This window comes from Neophocaena asiaeorientalis, unplaced genomic scaffold, assembly GCF_003031525.2.
Source record: "Neophocaena asiaeorientalis asiaeorientalis breed wild unplaced genomic scaffold, Neophocaena_asiaeorientalis_V1.1 scaffold72, whole genome shotgun sequence".
NCBI lineage: Eukaryota > Metazoa > Chordata > Mammalia > Artiodactyla > Phocoenidae > Neophocaena > Neophocaena asiaeorientalis.
Genome location: NW_020185336.1, coordinates 7,156,159 through 7,177,104, shown reverse-complemented (window position 1 = coordinate 7,177,104; position 20,946 = coordinate 7,156,159). Strand labels below are relative to the sequence as shown.

Genomic DNA, 20,946 nt, shown 5'->3' with positions numbered 1-20,946 from the left:
GTTCACAGAATCATGAACAAATTACGGTAATTTAAAATTATGCATGCAATTAAGGAGTTTTTTTTTTTAGAGAGTATTAAATGTCATTACAGGAAGGGATGTCATTTTGAGCAATAATTGCAGTTTGCTACTTTGGTCAATTATAGCGACTTGCTCCCGAGTGATTACTTGGTAGATGAATTTTAATTTTGGTGGCATGCCTGTGATTTCTAACAATGTGATCTCCCATTGCCCGGCCAGGCTTATGCCAGCCCGGGCCCTGGCTGGCCCACTGGGGAGCTTGCCGCCAGTGCCTTCAGGCTCCCGTCCAGCTGGTTGTTTTGCTCACGTGGTCGCATGGGACCGGCTGCCAGCCACAGGCTCCCGAAAAGAATTAAGGTTGTGATTCTTCTCTCAGCTGGAGCTGGGGCCGCGGGGGAGGAGACAGGAGCTAGGCATGGACTTCGGCCCAACTTCCCTGGCTCAGAGGATCCAGTCATATTCTGCATAACTACTAGGCAGCGCACATTTACACCGGTTGTATTGATGAGAACCTCCAACATACTTAATGAGAAAACTGAGCTTCCCACTTTACGACCTTGCTGGACAGTGCCTCTTCTGTTCCTCAGGATCACGTCATTTTTGCCTACCCCCCGGCCCCTTTTTTATTTTCTTGTATTCATCAAATCCAGAAGTATATAGGTAATATTGCCATTTCCAGGTGTTATCCAGGGAGAGCTTCGTGGTGGTGATGACCAGACGATTTCCATGTGATTGGGAGAAAATGTACAGGAAGAACCACTTAAAACCCCTTCCTGGAAGGCGGAGTAATCTTAGCCGGAGCTGCTGCTTCGGCTGCTGGACTGCTCTGTGATACTAATTAGCATTGTGCCTAGGGCTAATTTGTGGCTTATCTGTTCTGAGCCTCAGTTTTCTCACGTGTAAAATGAAAGTAACAAAAGAACCTGCATCACAGAGTGATGGGAAACCTCACTGAGATGTTAAAGCTCTTGGGAGAATACTTGGCATTTATTATATGGTCAAGTGAGAACTGAGATTCTACTGGAAGCACCTGAGAACTTGTGAGTGTGCAGGTGGGTGGTGGTGAAGGGGAGCTGCCCATCATGAGGCATTAATGGGTCCACATCTGCCCTCAAATAAGCATGAGGTCTCCCTGCTGCTCTGTGCTGGTGAGCAGCCCAGGCGGGCCAGACCCTCCGGGTCGCCAGGTTCCTGGGGCAGAGCGCCCTCCTGTGCCTTCCAGGGGTCAGGGACTAGGGCCCTTGTCTCTTCTAAAGATTCAATCGAAGGTGATTGTAACAATAGCAAGTAATATTTATTTAGCACTTACAGGATGCTGAGGGCTGTGCTAAGTGCTTTGTGTGTATGGCACGTTCATTTTTAATCTTCACAACAACCTGAGGAGGTGAAACTGTTTTTATCTCCACCTTTCAGGTGAGGAAACTGAGGGTGAGGGCAGTGACAGGGTGACGCAAATCCCACAGCAGTGCAAGCTCCCAGGTGATTTCATTGTGCAGCAAGGTTAAGAAATATGGGTTCGGGGTAGATCCACAGACTGATTGGGGGGTAAGTGGTAAAAATACCCGCAACATTGCACCCACCAAGGAAATGTCTTTCCGAAGAAGCAGATAGAGAACTGATAACAAATACCTTTAGGAAAGCTCTGCCCCTAAGCACATACCCTCCATAAGACTTTTCTTATAAAGTATTCAGGAAGACAGCACTGAAACAACACCTGCCAACATTCTTAGGAAAGAGAAACTATCCAGTAGAAACATGGGGTGGTGTACTGTCATTTTCTTAGGAGGCACTTGAATCACGGAGAGGTTGAGTACTTTTCTGAAAATCACACAGCAAGTTAGTTAAGGGGCTGATTGGGAACTCAGACTATTTAATTCATCTTTTTCTCTTAGGCTCATGAATCTGAAGAGGGAATGGGATTGGTGGGAGAGGGGAAGAGAGAGGGTAACTGGCTGTCAAAGTCACCCTGGGAATTTACAAACAATTCCTGCCTGTCCTTTGGTGACCAGCGTCCGATGTGCCCCTCAGTGATGTTACGTGTGCTTTGAAAAAGCTGCTAGGGTTCTTCTGTAACCCCTCTTGCCTAAGAACTGATTTCATAGGCCTTGATAAAATCCCCAACTGTGTCAGCAGCGCTGTCTTATTCCTGCTCTACTGTTGGCGGTTTTACTCAAAGGAAAATAATTTTCTCAAAAACCCTTACTTTGGTTGAGCACTTACACTTTTAAAATGCTTTCAAATCCTGTTTGAGTCTGTGCTGTTTTTAAGAGCAAACCTACATAGGGTGGTAGAGCAAGCTTGGCAGGGATGAGTTTGCCCGAGGTTGAGCGTCGCATGTCACTCTTGGGACAGGGACAGCTCTCCTGATTTCTCCTTCCTGTTTTTTCTGCCCCTCCATCCTCACGTGCTGGTTTGTTGCAGGAGGCTGGGTTGGTGCTGACCCAGATGGGGTTGAAAGATGGTCCCCCTGATTGGGTGAATGACGAGGCAGGTGTTGGTCACTTGGGTATAAGCCGTCCTTCCTTCCTTTTTTTTTTTAACTGAAGTATAGTTGATTTACAATGTTGTGTTAGTTTCAGGTGTACAGCATAAGCGATTCAATTTTTTATATATATATATAAATAATTTTTAGTTATATATATAAATAATATATATATTCAGTTTTATATATATAAATAATTTTTTAGATTCTTCTCCCTTTTAGGTTATTACAAAATATTGTGTTGTTCCCTGTGCTATACAGTAGGACCTTGTTGATTATTTTATATATGGTAGTATATATGTGTTAATCCCAAACTCCTAATTTATCCCTCCCCCCAACTTCAAGCGGTCCTTCCTTAAATGTAAGTGATGATCCTAATGGCAGGAAGGAACTGACTTGTGGGCCATCCTCACCCATAAAGGGGCTTTGTTTACCTCTCTTCTCTGTGAACTTCTGTGTCTTAGAACCAGTATCTTGTGCCATGGGCTGAGCCGGGAAATGGAGTGTGCAGAGTAGATGGCCATGCACGGGGTCAGCCTCTGTGTGTGTGTGTGTTGGGGGGGGCGTGGGCATGGGGAGGGCTGGGGGCATTCTGTATCGGATGGGGGGACTTCTCCCTGGTGTCCTGGCATTGAAGCAGGGACCCATAGGAAGTGATCCTTTGTCATCTGTAGCTATGGAAAGGGTATTTATTCCTGGCAGAGGGAACTATACAAGAAAGAGGGAAAGACCAGGAGGCCAGGGCATGCTTGCCATTGTTGTAGGACAAGCATTAGACCCAGCATGGTCGCGGTGTGGGGAAGTGAGGGTAAGGGTGCTGGGGGACGAGGTCAGAGAAGGAGCTGAAGGGCTGGGTCACCCGGGGTTCAAGCTTCAGTGGCAACCCAGACCGCTTCAGGTTTTACACTTTGGGTTCTAACCTGTCTGTATGCTGTCTCACTCTTCTGAGGTGTGATGTCACCACCAGAATAATAATTTCTATCACTTTTTAAGTATTCTGTCAGCTACTCTTGTGGACACCATATCATTGAAATACCTTGAATTCTGTGTGTTTTGTCATCTTTCTGTATCTTTTAATGATCCCATGTGTCTCCGGTCAAATAAGAGACCCAGTCTGTGTGGTTTTCACACCTGATGGGCAGCCCGGAAGTGGCCAGGGTCTGTCGGGAGTGATTGATGTCGATCCGGGACCATTGAAGGGAACTGTTAGAAGAAACGCAGTGGGCATCTTAATAGGTGTTTAAAGGAGTGTCATTTTTCCAATGACCTGGAGATTTGAAGAAGATATTAGTATAGCTGAAATTTGCCTAAGGTATTCTGTGATTTTATTTTAAAACCTACAGATAACAAACTTCCCTTGATATCTGGGTCCAAGGAGTTAAGTGGGTGGTGGATGTAGTAATTAGTAGAAAAAGCCGGTGATTGTCTGTAAGTCTTGTGCTGCTGACAGCCCCAAGCTTGTGAACATTTTCACGTGTTCTGCTTTTTCTTGAAGGTACAATTCCTTGTAAAGAAAAGAGAGTATTTGCTTTCACTTTTGGCTTTATTATCTCACTGTTAATTATTTAATCCTGTGATGATTATTTCATTGCCCCCCAAAATGAATTTTCTGTTTTTATTTGGATCAAACAGCGGTTTTCAAAGTGTGGTCCCCAGGGACTTTGCTGGTGGCGCAGTGGTTAGGAATCCACCTGCCAACGCAGGGGACACGGGTTTGAGCCCTGGTCTGGGAAGATCCCACATGCCGTGGAGCAACTAAGCCCATGAGCCACAACTACTGAGCCTGTGCTCCGCAACAAGAGAAACTACCGCAATGAGAAACACGCGCACCGCAACGAAGAGTAGCCCCTGCTCGCCCGCAACTAGAGAAAGCCCCTTCCCAGCAATGACGACCCAATGCAGCCAAAAATAAATTAATTAAATTAATTAAAATAAAAAAAAAGTGTCCCCAGACCAACAGCATCAGTATCACCTGGGGGGAATTCATTAAAAAGGCAAATTCCCAGGCCCTACCCCAGGCCTACTGAATACAGAGGTCTGATTCCAGAGAATGTGCATTTCTAGATTTTTAACTGTGATTAAAAAAACATAAAATAAAACGTACCATCTTAACTATTTTTAAGGACAGAATTCAGTAGTGTTAAATATTTTCACATTATTGTACAGTAGGTCTCCAGAATAAAACTAAATCTCCATACCTATTAAACAATTCTCATTTCCCCCTTTTCCCAGCCCCTGGCAGCCACCGTTTTACTTTCTGTCTCTATGAATTTGACTACTTTATGTCCCTTGTGTAAGTGGAATCGTATAGTATTTGTCTCTTTGTGGCTGGCTTAGTTCACTTACCCTCATGTTCTCAAGGTTCATCTATGCTGTGGCATGTAACAGGATTTCCTTCCTTTTAAAGGCTGAGTGATTTTCCACTGTATGTATTTACATATCACATTTTTCCATTCATCTGTTGACCTTTTAGTTCACCTGCATCTCTTGGCTATTGTGAACAGTGCTTCCGTACACAGCAGTGCAGATACCAAGATCCTGATTTCATTTCCTTTGGATATGTACCCAGAGCGGGATTGCTGGATCTTAAGAAACCTCCACATTGTTTTCTGTGGCAGCTGTGCCATTTTACATTCCCACCGGCAAGAATGTCCGTTTTCAGTGCAGGTCATACTATGCACACTCAAGTTTGAGAACCACTGGATCAAGAATACCACCCTTCTCCGCAGATGTTGTTGTGACTGACATCTACGTGAGAAATTAATCTTGTTGGGGGACATTCTCCAACAGGTGAGCCGTCTCCTAATTTTGGGAGGGGCCAACGTGAACTACAGGACCGAAGTGTTAAATAACGCCCCGATCCTGTGTGTCCAGTCTCACCTCGGCCACGAGGAGGTGGTCACTCTGCTCCTGGAATTTGGCGCCTGCCTGGACGGCACGTCAGAGAACGGCATGACTGCCCTCTGCTACGCGGCCGCTGCCGGCCACACGAAGCTGGTGTGTCTGCTGGCCAAGAAGGGGGCAAGGGTAAGCAGCAGCCTTCTCCAGCGGGGGAGGCAGGGGCGAAGATGGGAGGGGTCTTCCATTGCTTGTAGAATTCTCATTTTCTGGGCCAAGCTCCCTTTGGTCTCTGCTTTGTCAAGTTGCAGTGAACAGAAATCACCACATAAACAGAAAAGGTGGAGCTACAGGCTCCAGACAGTGTGTGATGTAGCCTGATGTGGGTGTGTGTGTCACCTCCGAGAAAGAGACGGGCTGTGTGTTTTGTTCGAACCTCTTACTCTGCTTAATCCTGCCCAAGGGGAGGCTCCCGACCACCAGCGGCCTGAGTAAGGCCATCCTTTCAAAAGCCTGCAAGTGTGACCCTGGAACTTGTCACAGAATTTAACACAGCACTGGATTGGTTGAAAACATATAAATGTTTGATTTTTTTTCTCCTTTCTTCTTATTCCGTTTCATGTCTTTTTTTAAAAAAAAAAAACCAATAAAATGAGTTCTGTGGGTCTTGGAAGGCATGTGCTTAAGCATATGGTTGCAGGAACACTAGAAGGCCCCAGATTCTCATTTCTCCAACTGCCAGCTGGGACGTTGGGCAAGTTGTTGAGCCTGTGTGCCTCAGGCTTCTCATCCGTAAAATGGGCATAACAACAGGACCTACCCCAGGGCTGTTGTGTGAGCATAAGTAAATCAGTATGTTAACAATACAGAGTAACTATATTGTTAAGGGGTTACTCGAGGACTATCAATGTTAAGAGATTAAATGAGAACAGTGCCAAGTTCACAGTAAACTCTGTTTAGGTTTATTATAAGCACTTCATTGGGGAAGGGAGAAGGTACTTTTGAACAACAGTAGAAGTAAATCACTGATGTTTGTCTTTCTTCTTTATAGTTAGGATCTTTAAAGTTCAACGACAAGATATTAGGCTTATAGTAACTATGGGAGTCTTTTTGGTTTTTTCTCTCGAAAATAAAGCATTTGGGACAGGTCACCCTTAGCTCATGGAAGAAGGGAAATGTTGCTGGTAAGCCTTCCCAGTGGGTTCATTACTGCTCATCACCACACCTCCATTTCCACTTCCAAATCGTGGCTGGGCTTTATCCGGAGGCTAGCTGAAAGCTCTGTAGGAGGGGATGGGTTGTGTAGTGGCTCTTGCAAAAGCCTCTGGGTTGAGGTGTAGGGCATCCTCAGAGTTTGCAAGCAAGGCTGGACCCTGAATCCTCTTCCAGGCTAATATTTCCAGGTTTAGACAGGGAATGCTGTGTTGTCTGCTGCCTCTTGCACCATTAGGGGGTATGCAGCACTTGGGTACTCCCCATTTGTGGCTAGCTTGCCTTCTTGGCTTTGCGACCACACTTAGCATGCTGACACGTCCTGGGTCACCTGCCTTCCCCAGTAAAATGCCGCTTGGGGTCCCTTCCTGCTCTTCTTTGTTCAGAGCTGGGTTTTCCAGATCCCTTCCTTTCGCTGGCTTTCCTGTCTCAGTAAGCAAAGAACTGCTCTACTCCCCAAGTCATAGCTTGTCACAGCAGATTTCGAATACTCTGCCCAAGTTACCAAGGTTGGGAAGTATAGGTTTTGGTCTGTCCTCCTACCTGCTTCCCAGAGAACTTGGAGCTCTGAGTCATTTGCGAGGAGGATGTCTTGTGATCACTAGTTGTACAGAGGGAACTCAAGGCCTGGAATAGTGCATTAATTACACCATAGTAATTCAGACGGAGACTCTCCAGAGAGACATACTGGGACATTATCCCCTTACACCTGCAGTGGGATGGGGTTTGTGCAGAGCATGTGTGGGGCACTGTGACGAAGTGATGCTAAACCGTGACCTTCCCCTGTTCCTCCCCCCGCCCAGGTGGACCACTTGGATAAGAAAGGCCAGTGCGCGCTGGTCCACAGCGCACTGAGGGGCCACGGCGACATTCTCCGCTACCTGCTGACCTGTGAGTGGTCCGTGGGCCCACCCCAGCCAGGCGTGCTGAGGAAGACCCAGGCCCTGCAGCAGGCACTGACAGCGGCCGCCAGCATGGGCCACAGCTCGGTGAGTGGGGCCGCCAGGGCCCTTCCTGGGAAACTGGGAGCCCCGTGTAGCCCAGTGGGTCTGGTGTTTTGCATCCACCTTCTTCTGAGTTGCTAGCTTGTGATGCACCAAAGGAATGAAAGAAAATGAGGGTTTCACCACGTGTAAAGATCTTCTGTTGTTATCAAGCCTGTCCTGTGAGTGAAAACGCAGGGGAGTGCCCACAGTCTCAGGTGCTGGCCCGGTAGGGGCTGGCTGCTCCCACGTGGAGCCCCTCCACGGTGTGCATTCTCTGCTCTTCCTTGTTTCTTCCCCTCTTCCTTCCTTGTTCTATTTTTACTCTCTAGCTCTGCTGTCTACCTTTTTCCCCTTTGATTCATTCTTTTGTCCTTGTGATCTTTTAACAATAATCACATGGAATCCTAATTATAAACTTGTTCTTGAGTATTTGAAGGATTTTTAAAAATAGAACTTCAGTGCTCCGGTAGCATGAAAGGGTGCTTATCATTCGTGGTTCCTGCACTGAAGGAAAACCTCATGCCGTAGTTACATCGAGCACTTCATTTCTGGTAGGTGTCAGTATTCCTCGATTTGAAGTGAATTCATCGGCATCTCCTGACCCGTGTGTCTGTGAATTTAATAATATTTTACCCTCTCTCTCCGTGTATTTCTCACGCTGTATTACGTATCTTCAAGCAGTTATAGAGTTGCCAGTGTTTGGTAAGATTCTTCCACACAATGACTAAAACGTAAATTTGGTTGCAAAGCCAGCTGGCTGACTTTTAGCATTTAAAACACTAGAGCAGACACACGCACACACTGCTAGCTTATCGTTGGCATTTAAAACATCAAAACTATACACATACACTACTTCAGCCAACACAATATATTGCAGTAAGTTGAATGTAGAAGCATATAAGAAAATGCAGCTGTCTTTTCTTAATACAGACATAAAAGAGATTTACAAAAATGTGAAACGATGCCAGTCAACTCATCTATATATGTTTTAGCTTGAAGAAAATACTCATTTCATAAAAATGTGTTAAATGTTACCATGTGGTGGGTTTATTATAATTCCTTTAAAATAAAAATGTAAATAAATACTTTTAAATACCCATATACATAGATTCAGAGAGAGCACGTTAAGTCCACTCATTTGAATGTAGATGTTTTTCCTCTTTAAACTGTTCCCTAAATCTGTGTGTGTCCAGAATGTGCAAAATCACCTTAGGGAGCACAGGGAAGCCACAATGGATGTGACCTTGGTCTCAGCTCGTTTTAAAGCTGGCTGCGGGGAGCTGTGGAAAAGCAGCTGCAGTACATCCAGTAACTGTTTCGTGGACAAGGAGAGGATTTGTTCACCAAAAGACTTGAAGGGTGTATTCGTTTCCTCATGCTGTGGTAACAAGGGTCCACAGACTTCAGTGTCTTAAAACAACCTGTTCTGGAGGTCAGAGGCTGAAATTAAGTTGGGTCAGGAAGCCAGTGTTCCTTCTGGAGTCTCCAGAGAGGAGAGTGTTTCTCTATTTTTTGCAGCTTCTAGAAGCCACCATTATTCCTTAGCTTGTGACCCTGCCTCTGTCTTCAGAGTGTGTCACTCTAACTGAGGCTCCTGTCTCCTGATGTCTTCCTTCCTCTGACCCTGGTTCCTCCTGTCCCTCTTATAAGCAGCTGTGTTCTTATCAAGTGTATATCAAATATACACTTGGATAATTCAGGATAATCGTCGCGTTTCAAGATTCGTAATCACATCCGCACATCCCCTCCTGCCACGTAAGGTAACATTCACAGGTTTTCAGGACGAGGTTGTAGGGCCCTTGTTGGGAGTGGATTGAGAGACTGGAAAATGGCTTCGGCGAGCTCGAGGCCGCTGCACACGGGCAGGGTGGATGTTGGCTCTGGTTCGGGGCTCAGATACTTCTGTTTCCCCGCGGGCCAGCACCCCTGCCTCCACACCTGTGACCCAGCCTGCTCTTTGACAGAGGGAAAAGAATAATGTTGTCAGTAGAGAAATTTGGAACAGCACTGTTTTATTTTACTGGAAAGGTATGTACATCACCTTGTTTTCCTTCCTTGTGAAAAAAGGGAGTCACCGTCTTCTGGCGACTTATGCAGAAACTGCATTTGTATGATCTCCCCTGTCCTTTGTTGATTAGGCTGGCATATTTGGGTCATGTTGGAATTCATTAGAATTCTGAGTACCTAGTAATCCTGAACAATGTTGCCGAAATTCACTGTCTTTTTTTCTTCTCCTTCTCAAAGGGAAAGTGTGAATAGCATACGAATTACGCTGGAAAACCGTTTTCGTCATGTTTTCTCTCCTTGTGCAGCATAAGATAATCATGGTTAAAAAACAACACACTCTCTCCTTTGATACATAGGCTACAATAAGCACATATGGCTTTGAGAACTCATTAAATCACCTTGCCGCTTCTGACAGGTGGTCCAGTGCTTGCTGGGACTGGAAAAGGAGCATGAAATAGACATCAATGGCACCGACACACTGTGGGGAGAAACAGGTAATTATGGTTCCACTGCTTGTAGTTGGGGCCAAGTAGTTTCTTGACGTTTTAGCCCGCATTTTGGCCTAATTGTCTTAAGAATGGCTTGGGATGCATCTAGTCCTATTGTTATTTTATCACAAGGCATTTGAAGTTAAGAGTTTTTAAAACTTCCCGAATGGCTAGTAAAACTTTTCTAGAAGCAAGTGTAATTTGAATCATTTTGGATTTACCAGCAGTTTCTGTGCATGTGATGAATGTCAGCTAGAAATACCCAAATAAGGTAGTGGTTTCTGCTTTGCTGAGTTTTCTCACGTCCTAACCAACCTGGTCTTCCTGTGGCCCGTGCAGAGTGAGCAGAGTGGGAGCTTCCAGCCCCATGTTCAGGTGAATCAAAGGTGCTCAGCAAGGAAGGCTCTGGCCTGCCTCCTGGAAGGAGAGTAGCACTCAGTCCTCATGGAGCCTGCTTAAAATCCTGAATACCAGCTAACAAGTCAGTTTCCAAGGGTGTGCGGGTGTGTGCTGAGCTGTAGTGGAGGAAGGAAGCCTGGGGCGAGTACATCTGAGTTGGATACTTGTCAGATTAATATAAATAACACTGCTTTGAAATTTTCCCTTTGACTGAATTGGTATTAGAAACGTAAGACTTTGTTAGCAGTTGTTGTTTAATAGATGTAACCAAGGTGTTTAATATGCATTTCCAGGCTGTGTCCCGTGTGTATACATAGTGTATATGACTTCAGTGTCTCCTGCAGAGATTTATTTCCAAATGCTTCTCACTTATTTCCTAACAAGCCAAATGGTAGTGTGCCGAGTCCATCAGCTAACTCATACTTATTAGGAAAAGCCTCAGAGTTTCCTGGTGGGTATCACAGGTGCTCACCCCGCGACCCACGGTTGCCATCACACACACACACGTGGGGCTTACAGTTGCTAGTTGTGGTGAAGTGGGCCATGGAGGTCCCAGCAGGAGGAGAGGTGGCATGACCCGGGGTTCAGGGAGAGCACAGGACCCCCAAACGGGATTGGATTATGCTTGGGGTACACGTGTGTGGATGTAAATACTGGCCTTAATTCCTTCTGGAGTCTTTCCCCCACCCATTTCTCTGTACCACAGTAGGGGCTGCTCTGTAATTTGACAGAATGAAAGCTTCTACCGCTTCCTATTGTGTTGCAGGCAGCAGGATAGCTGGGCAGGTTAGCACGTGACTTTCTGTGTGCTTAGCCAGAAGGTCCGAATCCCTGCCTTCCGTGGCCTGGTTATCAACTTCGGGCAGGTAACTTTGCCTCCTTGTCAAATGAGGTAAATAAGTTTTTATAGGATTGCAGTGAAGACTAAATGAGATGAGATAATCTTGGCCAAATGTTCCCAAAGATCAGATTCCCTGGGGCAGTTGAGCCTAGAAATTCTGATTCATTAGGTCTAGGGTGAATCCAAGACTCCCCTTTCCTAACAGGGCACCCAGGTGGTTTCGTGGCTTCAGGACAAATAGAGAAGCACTGTGAGAAGCTGTCTCAAGTGCCGGCCTGACAGCTCCAGTAACGAGAGGAGCTGGTGATGATGATGAGGGTCAGTGCTAGAAGCAGTACAGTGACAGCCCTCGCTTAGCTCAGATAAGAATCTCCAATCTTTAATATTAGAGTTGAGTTTTCTTCTTGGAAAAAAAAGTCCAGAGAAGCAGAGAAGGGCTTCATTTGAGGGCTCTGTGTGAGCAGTCTGTTTTGTCTGGAGATGATGAGTCCTGAATTTCAGTAACCACCTCCCTCCCTTCCCCCTTGAGAATCTGCTAGGTTGCAGGCTAAAGAAGCACGTAAGAGAAACTACAGACGCCCATCAGCCTCAATGAAAGGATGAGTAATAGTTCAGCCTCTCCCTTCCAAAGCCTCATGCATAACCTTCAGACCACTTTGCAGCCTGAGAAGCAGGTCACATCTTCCCTCAGCAGGCATTAAGCGTGAATTAACTCAGGCAAGCCTTTGAGAGACTTTTGAAAAAATTTAAACCGAGAGAAAGCTGAGCACTATTTCTCGGGCTTCGAGGCCCCAGCAGCGCTCTGTGGCTGCATGTCAGTAAAACCAATCTTGCCTGCTCCGCGTTTTTCTCTCTGATACCTTTCTCCTGTGTTCCTTCAAAAATGTCCACCAATGTCGGCTACCACAAACCCTCCTGATTTCCAGGTCTGTGGTTGCCAGAGGAATACTTTGAAATCTTGAGGAGGAGGTTTTAGATGAGAAAACATCTGCAAATAATGGGGCTTTGCACGAGCATCTGCTGCATTGCCCAGATTGTGAGGTGTGTGTTTGGGATTTGGCCACATAGGGTCCACGCTACCTGACCCCAAATGCCTTCTGGAAGAGAAGGCCCCGGTGCTGATGACAGCCTGAGTGGATGGGTCAGCTCATAATCCTGTTCTCACCAAGCCGCCAGCTGGTGGGTCCCCAGCAGCTGCTCTGTGCACTCTTCCTAATTGCTGGGGACCCTCAGAGTGAAAGCGATTGTTCGGCTTCCTGGTTTGTTCGATCCTCTTTCCTGGGTGTGGTCAGTGGTGCTTTGTGTCTAAGGCACTCTAGGATGGAGCTTGTCTTTCTCCAACCACAGTGAGAGGGTAGGATCCCAGGAGTGACCGTGTCTGGGGTGTGGGCAGGTGACGGGACAGCCAGACGCTGTGTGTGAATAATGCAGTTCCTTATTTCTGTTTGACCCTGTGTGAGTTCATACAAGTCTATTCAGTGTAGGTTAGCCATGGACAGCTTGGCTTTAAAATGCCAGCTGATGACGGGCTTCCCTGGTGGCGCAGTGGTTGAGAGTCCGCCTGCCGATGCAGGGGACACGGGTTCGTGCCCCGGTCCGGGAGGATCCCACGTGCCGCGGAGCGGCTGGGCCCATGAGCCATGGCCGCTGGGCCTGCGCGTCCGGAGCCTGTGCTCTGCAACGGGAGAGGCCACAACAGTGAGAGGCCCGTGAACCGCAAAAAAAAAAAAAAAAGCCAGCTGATGGGGCTCCAAGAGAGGGTCTCCGGGGTGTGTTCTTGGCTCACCTGCCCATCTTTGAAGGGCCCGTTGGTTTCCGTGCAGCACTACGCCGCCCAGTTTGGAGCACAGCTACCCGCCCGTCTGTCCTCTCCCAGCCACGTCCAGGAGGTGGGAGCGCTAAATCAGTGCACAAAGTCCTCCTCCACTTTTCTGCTGGGAGGGACCCTTGCAATCCCGGGGGAGCTGCTGTGTGTTGCACAAGTGGGGTTTTCCTGCCTGTTGCCGACTGGAAGGCAGCAGTTTATCGGTGATAGATAATGACAGCGGACAGCCGGGGAGGAGGGAGCACAGGGGGCAGAGCCCCACGGGAGGCCCCCTGTCACCCAGGCCCATCCGCGTGGAGGTGATGGCAGTAGGTTCAGTTGTGTGTCTTCAGTGCCCTGAGCATCTCCCTGCTGATGACCTGGAGTCACCAGTGTCCCGAAAGGGGGGTGGCTCCTGCCTTAGGTATAAAGAGACAAGACAGTGTATAGAGTAGATTTGTAAGGCATTCATCTAAAATGGGAACAATGTTTACTTTGGGGTTTATTACAGTAAACTCAGAGTTTTAAGAAAAGTTGCAGAATACAGATGTGCCTTGGCGATATATGGTGACTTTGGTTCCAGACCGCTGTAATAAAGTGAATGGCACAGTACAAGTGAGTCACACAAATTTTTTGGTTTCCCAGCGCACGTAAGTTACGTTTACACTGTACTGTAGTCTATTAAGTGTGTAATAGCTTTATGTCTTTAAAAAATGTATATACCTTAATTGAAAAATACTTTATTGCTAAAGAAATGCTCACCATCATCTGAGCCTTCGGTGTGTTGTACATCTTTTTGCAATAATAACATCAAAGATCACTGATCACAGATCACCACAACGAGTATATAATAATAATTAAAAGTTTTTAAATACTGCAAGAATTACCAAAACATGACACCGGGGCACAAAGTGAGCAAAGGCAGTATCTGCAAAGTGCAATTAGATGAGTTATGCCTGTATGTCTGCTGGTTTTGGAGAGCAGAGGGCCTAACTTATGTAAGTTTCCCTTTCCACCAGCATTTGGAGCCATTTGCTTTTTACGTCTGTTTGATGTCTAGATCCAGCCCTTCCAAAATCAGTCCTGTAGCTCTTTAGCGCTTCTCCTCGGGCTCACGCAGTTCAAGGAGTGTGACACTCAGGTGGAGGGGAGGAGTAAGGAGAAAGCTCGGAGCTACAGCGCAGTGGGCTTGGGGTGCATCTCCACCAAGCAGCTCTGCCCGCGAGGCAGCCGAGACCCTTTGCTCGTGACATTCACACTCTTGGTCGGACAGCCTTGATCCCATGGTTTCCGGGCAGCCTGAACCATGACAAGAACGCATCAGATGCTTGCATTATCTCTGTTTCAGGCATTCCACAGCCATAACAAGCAAGTACTGGCTCCCACGAAGTCTTGACCTAACCGAGTTACTGTTTCCTTGTCAGTGTGTGATGGGAATCTGCCCAAACTGGAATGATCAGAAATGCTTAACTGGTGACTCACGGTGTCGTGAATTGTCAGAGGAACTGTGCTTCCAAACTCTAGGCCACTGTCAAGTCTGTGAGCCTGTTGTCTGTCTCTGGGCAGAACTTCACGCTCTTTACAGGGGCATAAAGGCCCTTCTGTTTCAGCAAGTTTGCCTGTCTTGTAAGCAAAGACTTCCCAGCCCCGGCCCCTTGGGGTCACCTTGCAGTTCCCTTCGTAGTACTTAGCACTGATAAATTCGATCGTTGGTGTTGCTTATTTGATGCAAGCTTGTCGTCCCCAAATTGTGGGCTTCAGGAGGGCAGAGCTTTCCAGGTCTCTTGTGCTCACCTCTGTGTGTGGTCACTGTGTCCGGTCTCGTGTTGTCCAGTAGAGCTTCCTGTGGTGATGGAAATGCTTGCTTTCCGTGCTGTCCAGCCAGGTAGCCGCTAGCCACTGATCTTCCCTAGTGCTTGTCACATAGGTGTTGAATGAGCGGACCAGCGGGTTTAGAGAAAACAAAGCTAGGTAACTTTTAGGGTAGGTGACACTCACTTTGCAGAATAATTTGGGAGAAATTGTGTTGTTGGAGGGGAGAGGTAAGGAGCCCAGTTGCTCATCGGGACCCAATCCTCTGGTGTCTTCGTGTCTTGCTGGATTCCAGGCTGGCTGAGATGCCTTCATCCCAGTCATCAGTGTGGCTGGGTGCTGGGTTACATCTTTTGGAACCCCCAGCTATTAGCAGCCACACGTGGTGTGGGCACGGGTGACAGGCCAGGATGGACCGTGCCAGCCCCTTCTGTGTGTCCATAACATCTCCCTCCCTGCACCACCAGCCCGACTGCCCACTCCCCCGATGTGCCGCGCCCTCACACTGTTGTCCCTCGGAAATCCTTCTCACTGCTTCACAGCTGGTCTGCAGCAGGCCTGGAGCCGTGGGCTTCACAAACGGACAGGACGCTGTCCCGCCTGCCATACAACTGCTCCCAAGGGCTGCCCTTCCCTAATTTCTGACCTGAGAGGCCCCGTCAGTCAGAGGGAGGTAGACGTCTGACGGAAATGTTTCATGCCAAGTGTTCTTTTATGTTGTCCACGCTCTTTTAGTTGGTAAATACTTTCCAAAGAAGTTGAATCATTGTAAACACTATGTTTTTATCGCCAAAGCTGTTCACAACGCCGTATGTTCCTCTCTTTCTAAGAAGGGCTGAAGTTTTCTCCCCAGTATTTAGCTGCGTGGCCCTCCATCGTCATAGTTCACACAGGCAGTTTAGTCCAGCATGTATGCTGATCACAGGTCACTCACTCTTCTCTAATTCTGCACGGAATTCTGGATGGGACTTGAGTCTCAGGCCCAGCCTGTCAGCTGGGGTGTGGGCATTTCCAGGCGAGTCTTGGGGGAGGGGTCCTCACATCTGTTTCCTTACGGGGGCCAGGAAGCCAGGTAATGAGTTGTACTTCGTCCTTGATGTCTTAAAAGTTTCCCTCTTGTCGTCTCCATACAGCTGCTTCAGTTTCCACTCTGAGGCTCTGCCTGTCCTTCTGGGGGTGAGGTGTCCTCCTGCTCTCATTGCAGGGACCACGGACAGCAGAGCTCATCACACCCAAAGCCACCCCAGAACTCGCTGCGTGCACGTCAGGCGACAGGATGCCTTGTTGTTGATTTAAAAATAACCCTTTGTTTACTCAGATTTCACCTTAGGTCTTTTGGAGAGAGGAGGGCTATTGTTTGGTAAGAATTTAAAGAATGCTTGAGACTTACTGGATTGAGTTTGGCCTTCACACAGGTTAGGTACATCTCAGGACAGCATTCAGGTGAGAGACTGGAAAGAAAACAGTCGGTCTCTTGCTTGTTGGGGCATGTGGAGAATTTGTGTGAAGGAATTTACTAAATGTATCTTGTAGAGAAAAGCAAGTGACTTCTCTTGTACACTGAAGATACCTGATTTTTTTGGCGGTCCCGAGCCCCTCACCAGTATTGCTGTTGGAAAATCCTTGTCCAGGCATTCCTTCCTCTGCTGGTGTTTGCTTTAGGAAAGTATAATAAGATTGGTGGAAATCCAGGCTTCTGTCAGTCCTAAACAAGGTAGAAGTTCTTGGTTGTCCTTTGAAAGCATGAAAGAGGGGTAACCCAGGACCTTAGAGGATATGAGGGAAGGGATAACCCAGAATGAGGTGGGAAGAGGTGATCCAGGATCCTGGATGGAGGGGGCAACCCAGGACCTAGGCAGGGAGGGGAAGGGTGGATAACCCAGAACCCTGGAGAGGATGGGAGGGGGGAGCTCTGGACCCTGAATGGAGGGGAATTGGGGAATAACCCAGGACGGTGAAAGGGGAGGGACGAAGTTGAGTAATGTAGGCACTGGGGAAGGGGGTAGTGCAGGCTCTGGAAGGAGGGAGATGGGCGTGGGGTCACCCTAACAATATAGAGGATTTGGGGGGTAAGAACCAAAGGGACTGGGTTTGTCCACACCCTGTCCCCTTCCTGCTCTAGCAGACCCCTGGGGTTTGCCCCTGACGTGGGTGTGTTCTGGAGACCTTTCCTCTGCTGAGAGGACAGCAGGAATCAGCGGACCTGTGTGTCCCTGTCCTGCAGGGCAGGTGAGGGGCAAGGAGCGGGGGCCCGTGGAAACCCGCAGAGGCATTTCAGGTGTAGATGGACTGGTAGCTTGACTGCTTACCAGGACCCTGTGCTCCGCCTTCATCGTACTGCTTTCGCTGTACACGGAGGCCTTTGTTCTAGTGAGTCCCTTCCTATTCATTAAAAAAACAAAAACAAAACTTGGGCTTTCACCAGAAAGGCATGTGCTCATCTACATTTTGGTAGCTTAGAGCATCTTTACCCACAAACGCGGCTGCTTGTTCTTTTGGTCACTCCCTCCTAACAGGACTGCACATGATTTACCTGCTCTCCCACAGAAAAATCATCCTTGATTCTTCCAAATTCCTACAGCAGTGATACTTGGATTCTCTTTTTTTGAGCCTGGATCTCAACTTGCGTAGGATGGTTTTGTCGAAACTGTCCCCCTTTTTAAACACTGACCCCTCACATGGGGTCCTGCCCATAACTCTGTTCTCCTCAGCGTACGCCCAGCCCTTTGAGGGCCCAAGAAGGAGCACGTTGTACATGCTTCACGTAATTCGGTGTGTAAGAGGGTCTGTCCAAAATGTGAACATTCTCAGCACACTTTGCAAGTGACAGCTGGTCAAAGCTGCGATCCCCTGATAGATTTTTGGCACAAAGTCCGTATGAAACATGATTTATGTCATCCATAGTTTAGGAAATTGTTCTTAAATTGAATTATGTTATTTTCCTCAAAGGATTTGAAGAGGCTTACTTGAATTGATACATATAAGAAAAGGGGAAGAAGTCAGGAATTGGACATCAGGAAGAGCAGGGATATTCCTGCCATAATGTCCTGAATGTTTACTAGGTTGAGCTGTTTTGGCCGTAGGATGCTGTGTGACCAGAGTTAGAAGGAAACATAGTCATTACAGATTATTCTTACTGTCTGTGGGAGAAAGCTTAACAGCTCTTCAGGAGAAGAAAAGTGTTTTCTAGTACCCTTGTTCTAAAACAACGTTCATGGTCTGTTTGATTAGTTGGATATTTTTTAAAAGGAGACTTCTTAGGGGCAAAAGTGTGAGAATTAAGAACTCAGATTCCAGCCAGACTCCCTGACTTCAAATCCTGTCTTCCCTCCCACTAGCTGTGTGACCTTAGGTGAGTTGTTCAACTTCTCTGGACCATATTTTCCTCATCTGCAAAACCAGGATGAGTGGTACTTGCCTTGTAAAAGTTAGTTGTGTGTGTGTGTGTATATATATATATATTTTTTTTTTTTTTAAGATTTTTGATGTGGACCATTTTTAAAGTCTTTATTGAATTTGTTACAATATTGCTTCTGTTTTATGTTTTGGTTTTTTGGCCCCAAGGCGTGTGATGTGGGATCTTAGCTCCCCAACCAGGGATCGAACCTGCACCCCCCCCACCCCCACCCCACTGGAAGGCAAAGTCTTAACCACTGGACCGCCAGGGAAATCTCAGAAGTTAGTTGTATATTAAATTAATCTATGAATTTGAAGGGCCGTGAAGCATCATGTAGGAAGCAGTTTACAAGTGTCAGAGTATATTATTAAAATACGTCAGGCTCTTCCTCTTTTGCTTGTGAGAAGAGGTAAGCTCAGGGTCCTTCTGTTCTGCCATCTTGTCCAGTAACCTCACATTGCACTGTTTTCTTATCCTTCTTTAAAAGTTCTCAAGACCCAGGACCCTTAGAATCACAAAGCATATCATTGAAAGAGACTAATAAGCTTATGGTATAGGTGCAGATAGTTGAGGTCCAAAGAAATTTAATTATTTCATCAAGGTTTCACAGTGAATGGGTGGCAGAACCAGGACCCAAACTCTCAGATAACCAGGATCTTCCTATTCTGATTGAGAGCATGCCTCCAGGTTCTTTCAGCTGCTTGGGTTTAATTTCTAACTGACACTGAATCAGCTTTATGATTCAGGGCAAATGATGTGACTCAGTTCCTTCACCTCAATAAAATGGACATATAATCTGCTAATTCGAAGGATTCTTGTCAAGCTTAAGTAAGAATTTACCCATAGTCTTTTTGTGTGTGTGTGGTACGCGGGCCTCTCACTGTTGTGGCCCCTCCCGCTGCGGAGCACAGGCTCCGGACGCGCAGGCTCAGTGGCCATGGCTCACGGGCCCAGCCGCTCCGCGGCATGTGGGATCTTCCCGGACCGGGGCACAAACCCGTGTTCCCTGCATCGGCAGGCGGACTCTCAACCACTGCGCCACCAGGGAAGCCCTCACCCATAGTCTTTTGCCCAGAGCTCGGCAGCTCTAAGTGTTCGACAGATACGATATGTTGCAAAGGTAGTGACGAGCTGATTGTTAATATTAATTATCGTAATATATTTATGCTATACCTTTGGTCTTGATAGAGCATTGAAATGAATGCTTAAGTGACAGAATCTTAGTTACTTTGCAATTCCTTTATGGATTTGAAGGATGGAAAAGAATTTTGGTCACATGGGAAGTCCCATTTAGTGGCAATGACACATTTTATTTCTATGAAAAAATTCCTTGGTAATTGGAGGTTCATATTTAAGCTGTGTACAGAGACCAATAGCATGTTTTTACTCTAGAACTGGTCACATGCCAGGGGTGTCTTGGCTCCTCAGGTTTGGTTTCTGCCTTGCTTTGTAAGTAGTCCATTGGGAAATGGGCTGATTTGGTGCGGGCATCTTCATGTGTGGTTTGGTTGCCGCCTGTTGCCTTGTCAACAGAGATTCCCTCTCCTTGACCCCAGCCCGGCCTGCAGCTGCAGGCCCTCCTGGGAGACTTAATGCCAAGTGCAGAATGAGGAGGCAGGGTCAGAACAATAAGGAAGGTGTTCCAAACAGCCACTGGTGAGCTTCAGAGAGCTTTTGGGCAGAGCCGGCTTCCTGTTCGCAAGGTCACCCTCCCAGCACGGGTGTCTGTCAAGGCTGGGGGTGCTGGAGGCTCCTGGGGGTTCGTCTCCTGGTGCAGTGGCATTTTTCAGTGAGAGCAATCTTTGTTGTGTTTTATTTTATCCTTTGCATTGTTGAGGATTCAGATCTTTGCGGAGATGAATTTATAGCTCTTGGGGAGTTTGTTCTTCTAATGGAAGCCCTCCCCTCCTTCAGCCAGGAAGGAAATACTTAACAAAGCAAGGCTATGATACTGGACTTTTATAAATCTCAGGCCTGTCCGTAGAAGGGGGCCGGGGGGTGGGTATTGCCTGACTTCCCAGGGCGAGGAAAGGGCACTGCTTTCATTCAGAGGCCTTTGGGACCAGCCTCTGTGAGTGGCAGCCCTGCCCAGACCCAAAGGGCAGCAAAGCAAAACACAGGCCGACTAGCCTCTGGGGTGACAACTCCTCGAGAGGTCATTTGTTAAGTGCAGGGCGAGGGGCTGCCGTTCCCAAAGAGGTTTAAAAAATTATAGAATCCCAAATTACATTTCAGCATTTAGATAAAGTAGCTGAGAATTCCCCAGTGTTCCACGCACACTTTCACCTTTGTTCTCCTCTGGCCCGGGTTCTGTCTTCACTGCCTTTGTTGCATCTAATGGTTTCCATCTTGGTCGCAACTAGATGACATTTATGAGACCCTTGCTGCTTATCACTATTCACTTACACCCATTTTTATAAAAGATGGGAAGAGCCAGCATGTCAGGAAATAAATCACACCAGTGAACACACGTATGGAAGCAAAGCCGAGCCACGCTGCCCACGACCCGGGCCGCCATCTCAGCCGGCAGGAAGCGCGCTTCTGCGGGCGCGCACTGTTCTGGCTCGCGTGCTCAGCTGGGGCCTAGGGGTGTGGGCTGGCTCGTCACTGTGTGGTGTATGAAAAGGTCACTGTCCAGAAGCAGGGACCGCCTGCGTGT

General features: G+C 47.3%; 1 protein-coding gene across 5 annotated transcripts in view; it reads left to right on the top strand.

Annotated features, from left to right (window-relative positions):
• TANC1 (tetratricopeptide repeat, ankyrin repeat and coiled-coil containing 1) overlaps positions 1–20,946 on the top strand; it is a 230,376-nt gene that overhangs the window by 189,279 nt on the left and 20,151 nt on the right. For all 5 annotated transcript variants that reach the window (XM_024735882.1, XM_024735886.1, XM_024735887.1 and 2 more), the window contains 3 exons: positions 5,294–5,530; positions 7,357–7,542; positions 9,962–10,040. In XM_024735882.1, coding sequence (XP_024591650.1) covers positions 5,294–5,530; positions 7,357–7,542; positions 9,962–10,040 — 502 coding nt within the window. The remainder of the gene's footprint in view (positions 1–5,293; positions 5,531–7,356; positions 7,543–9,961; positions 10,041–20,946) is intronic.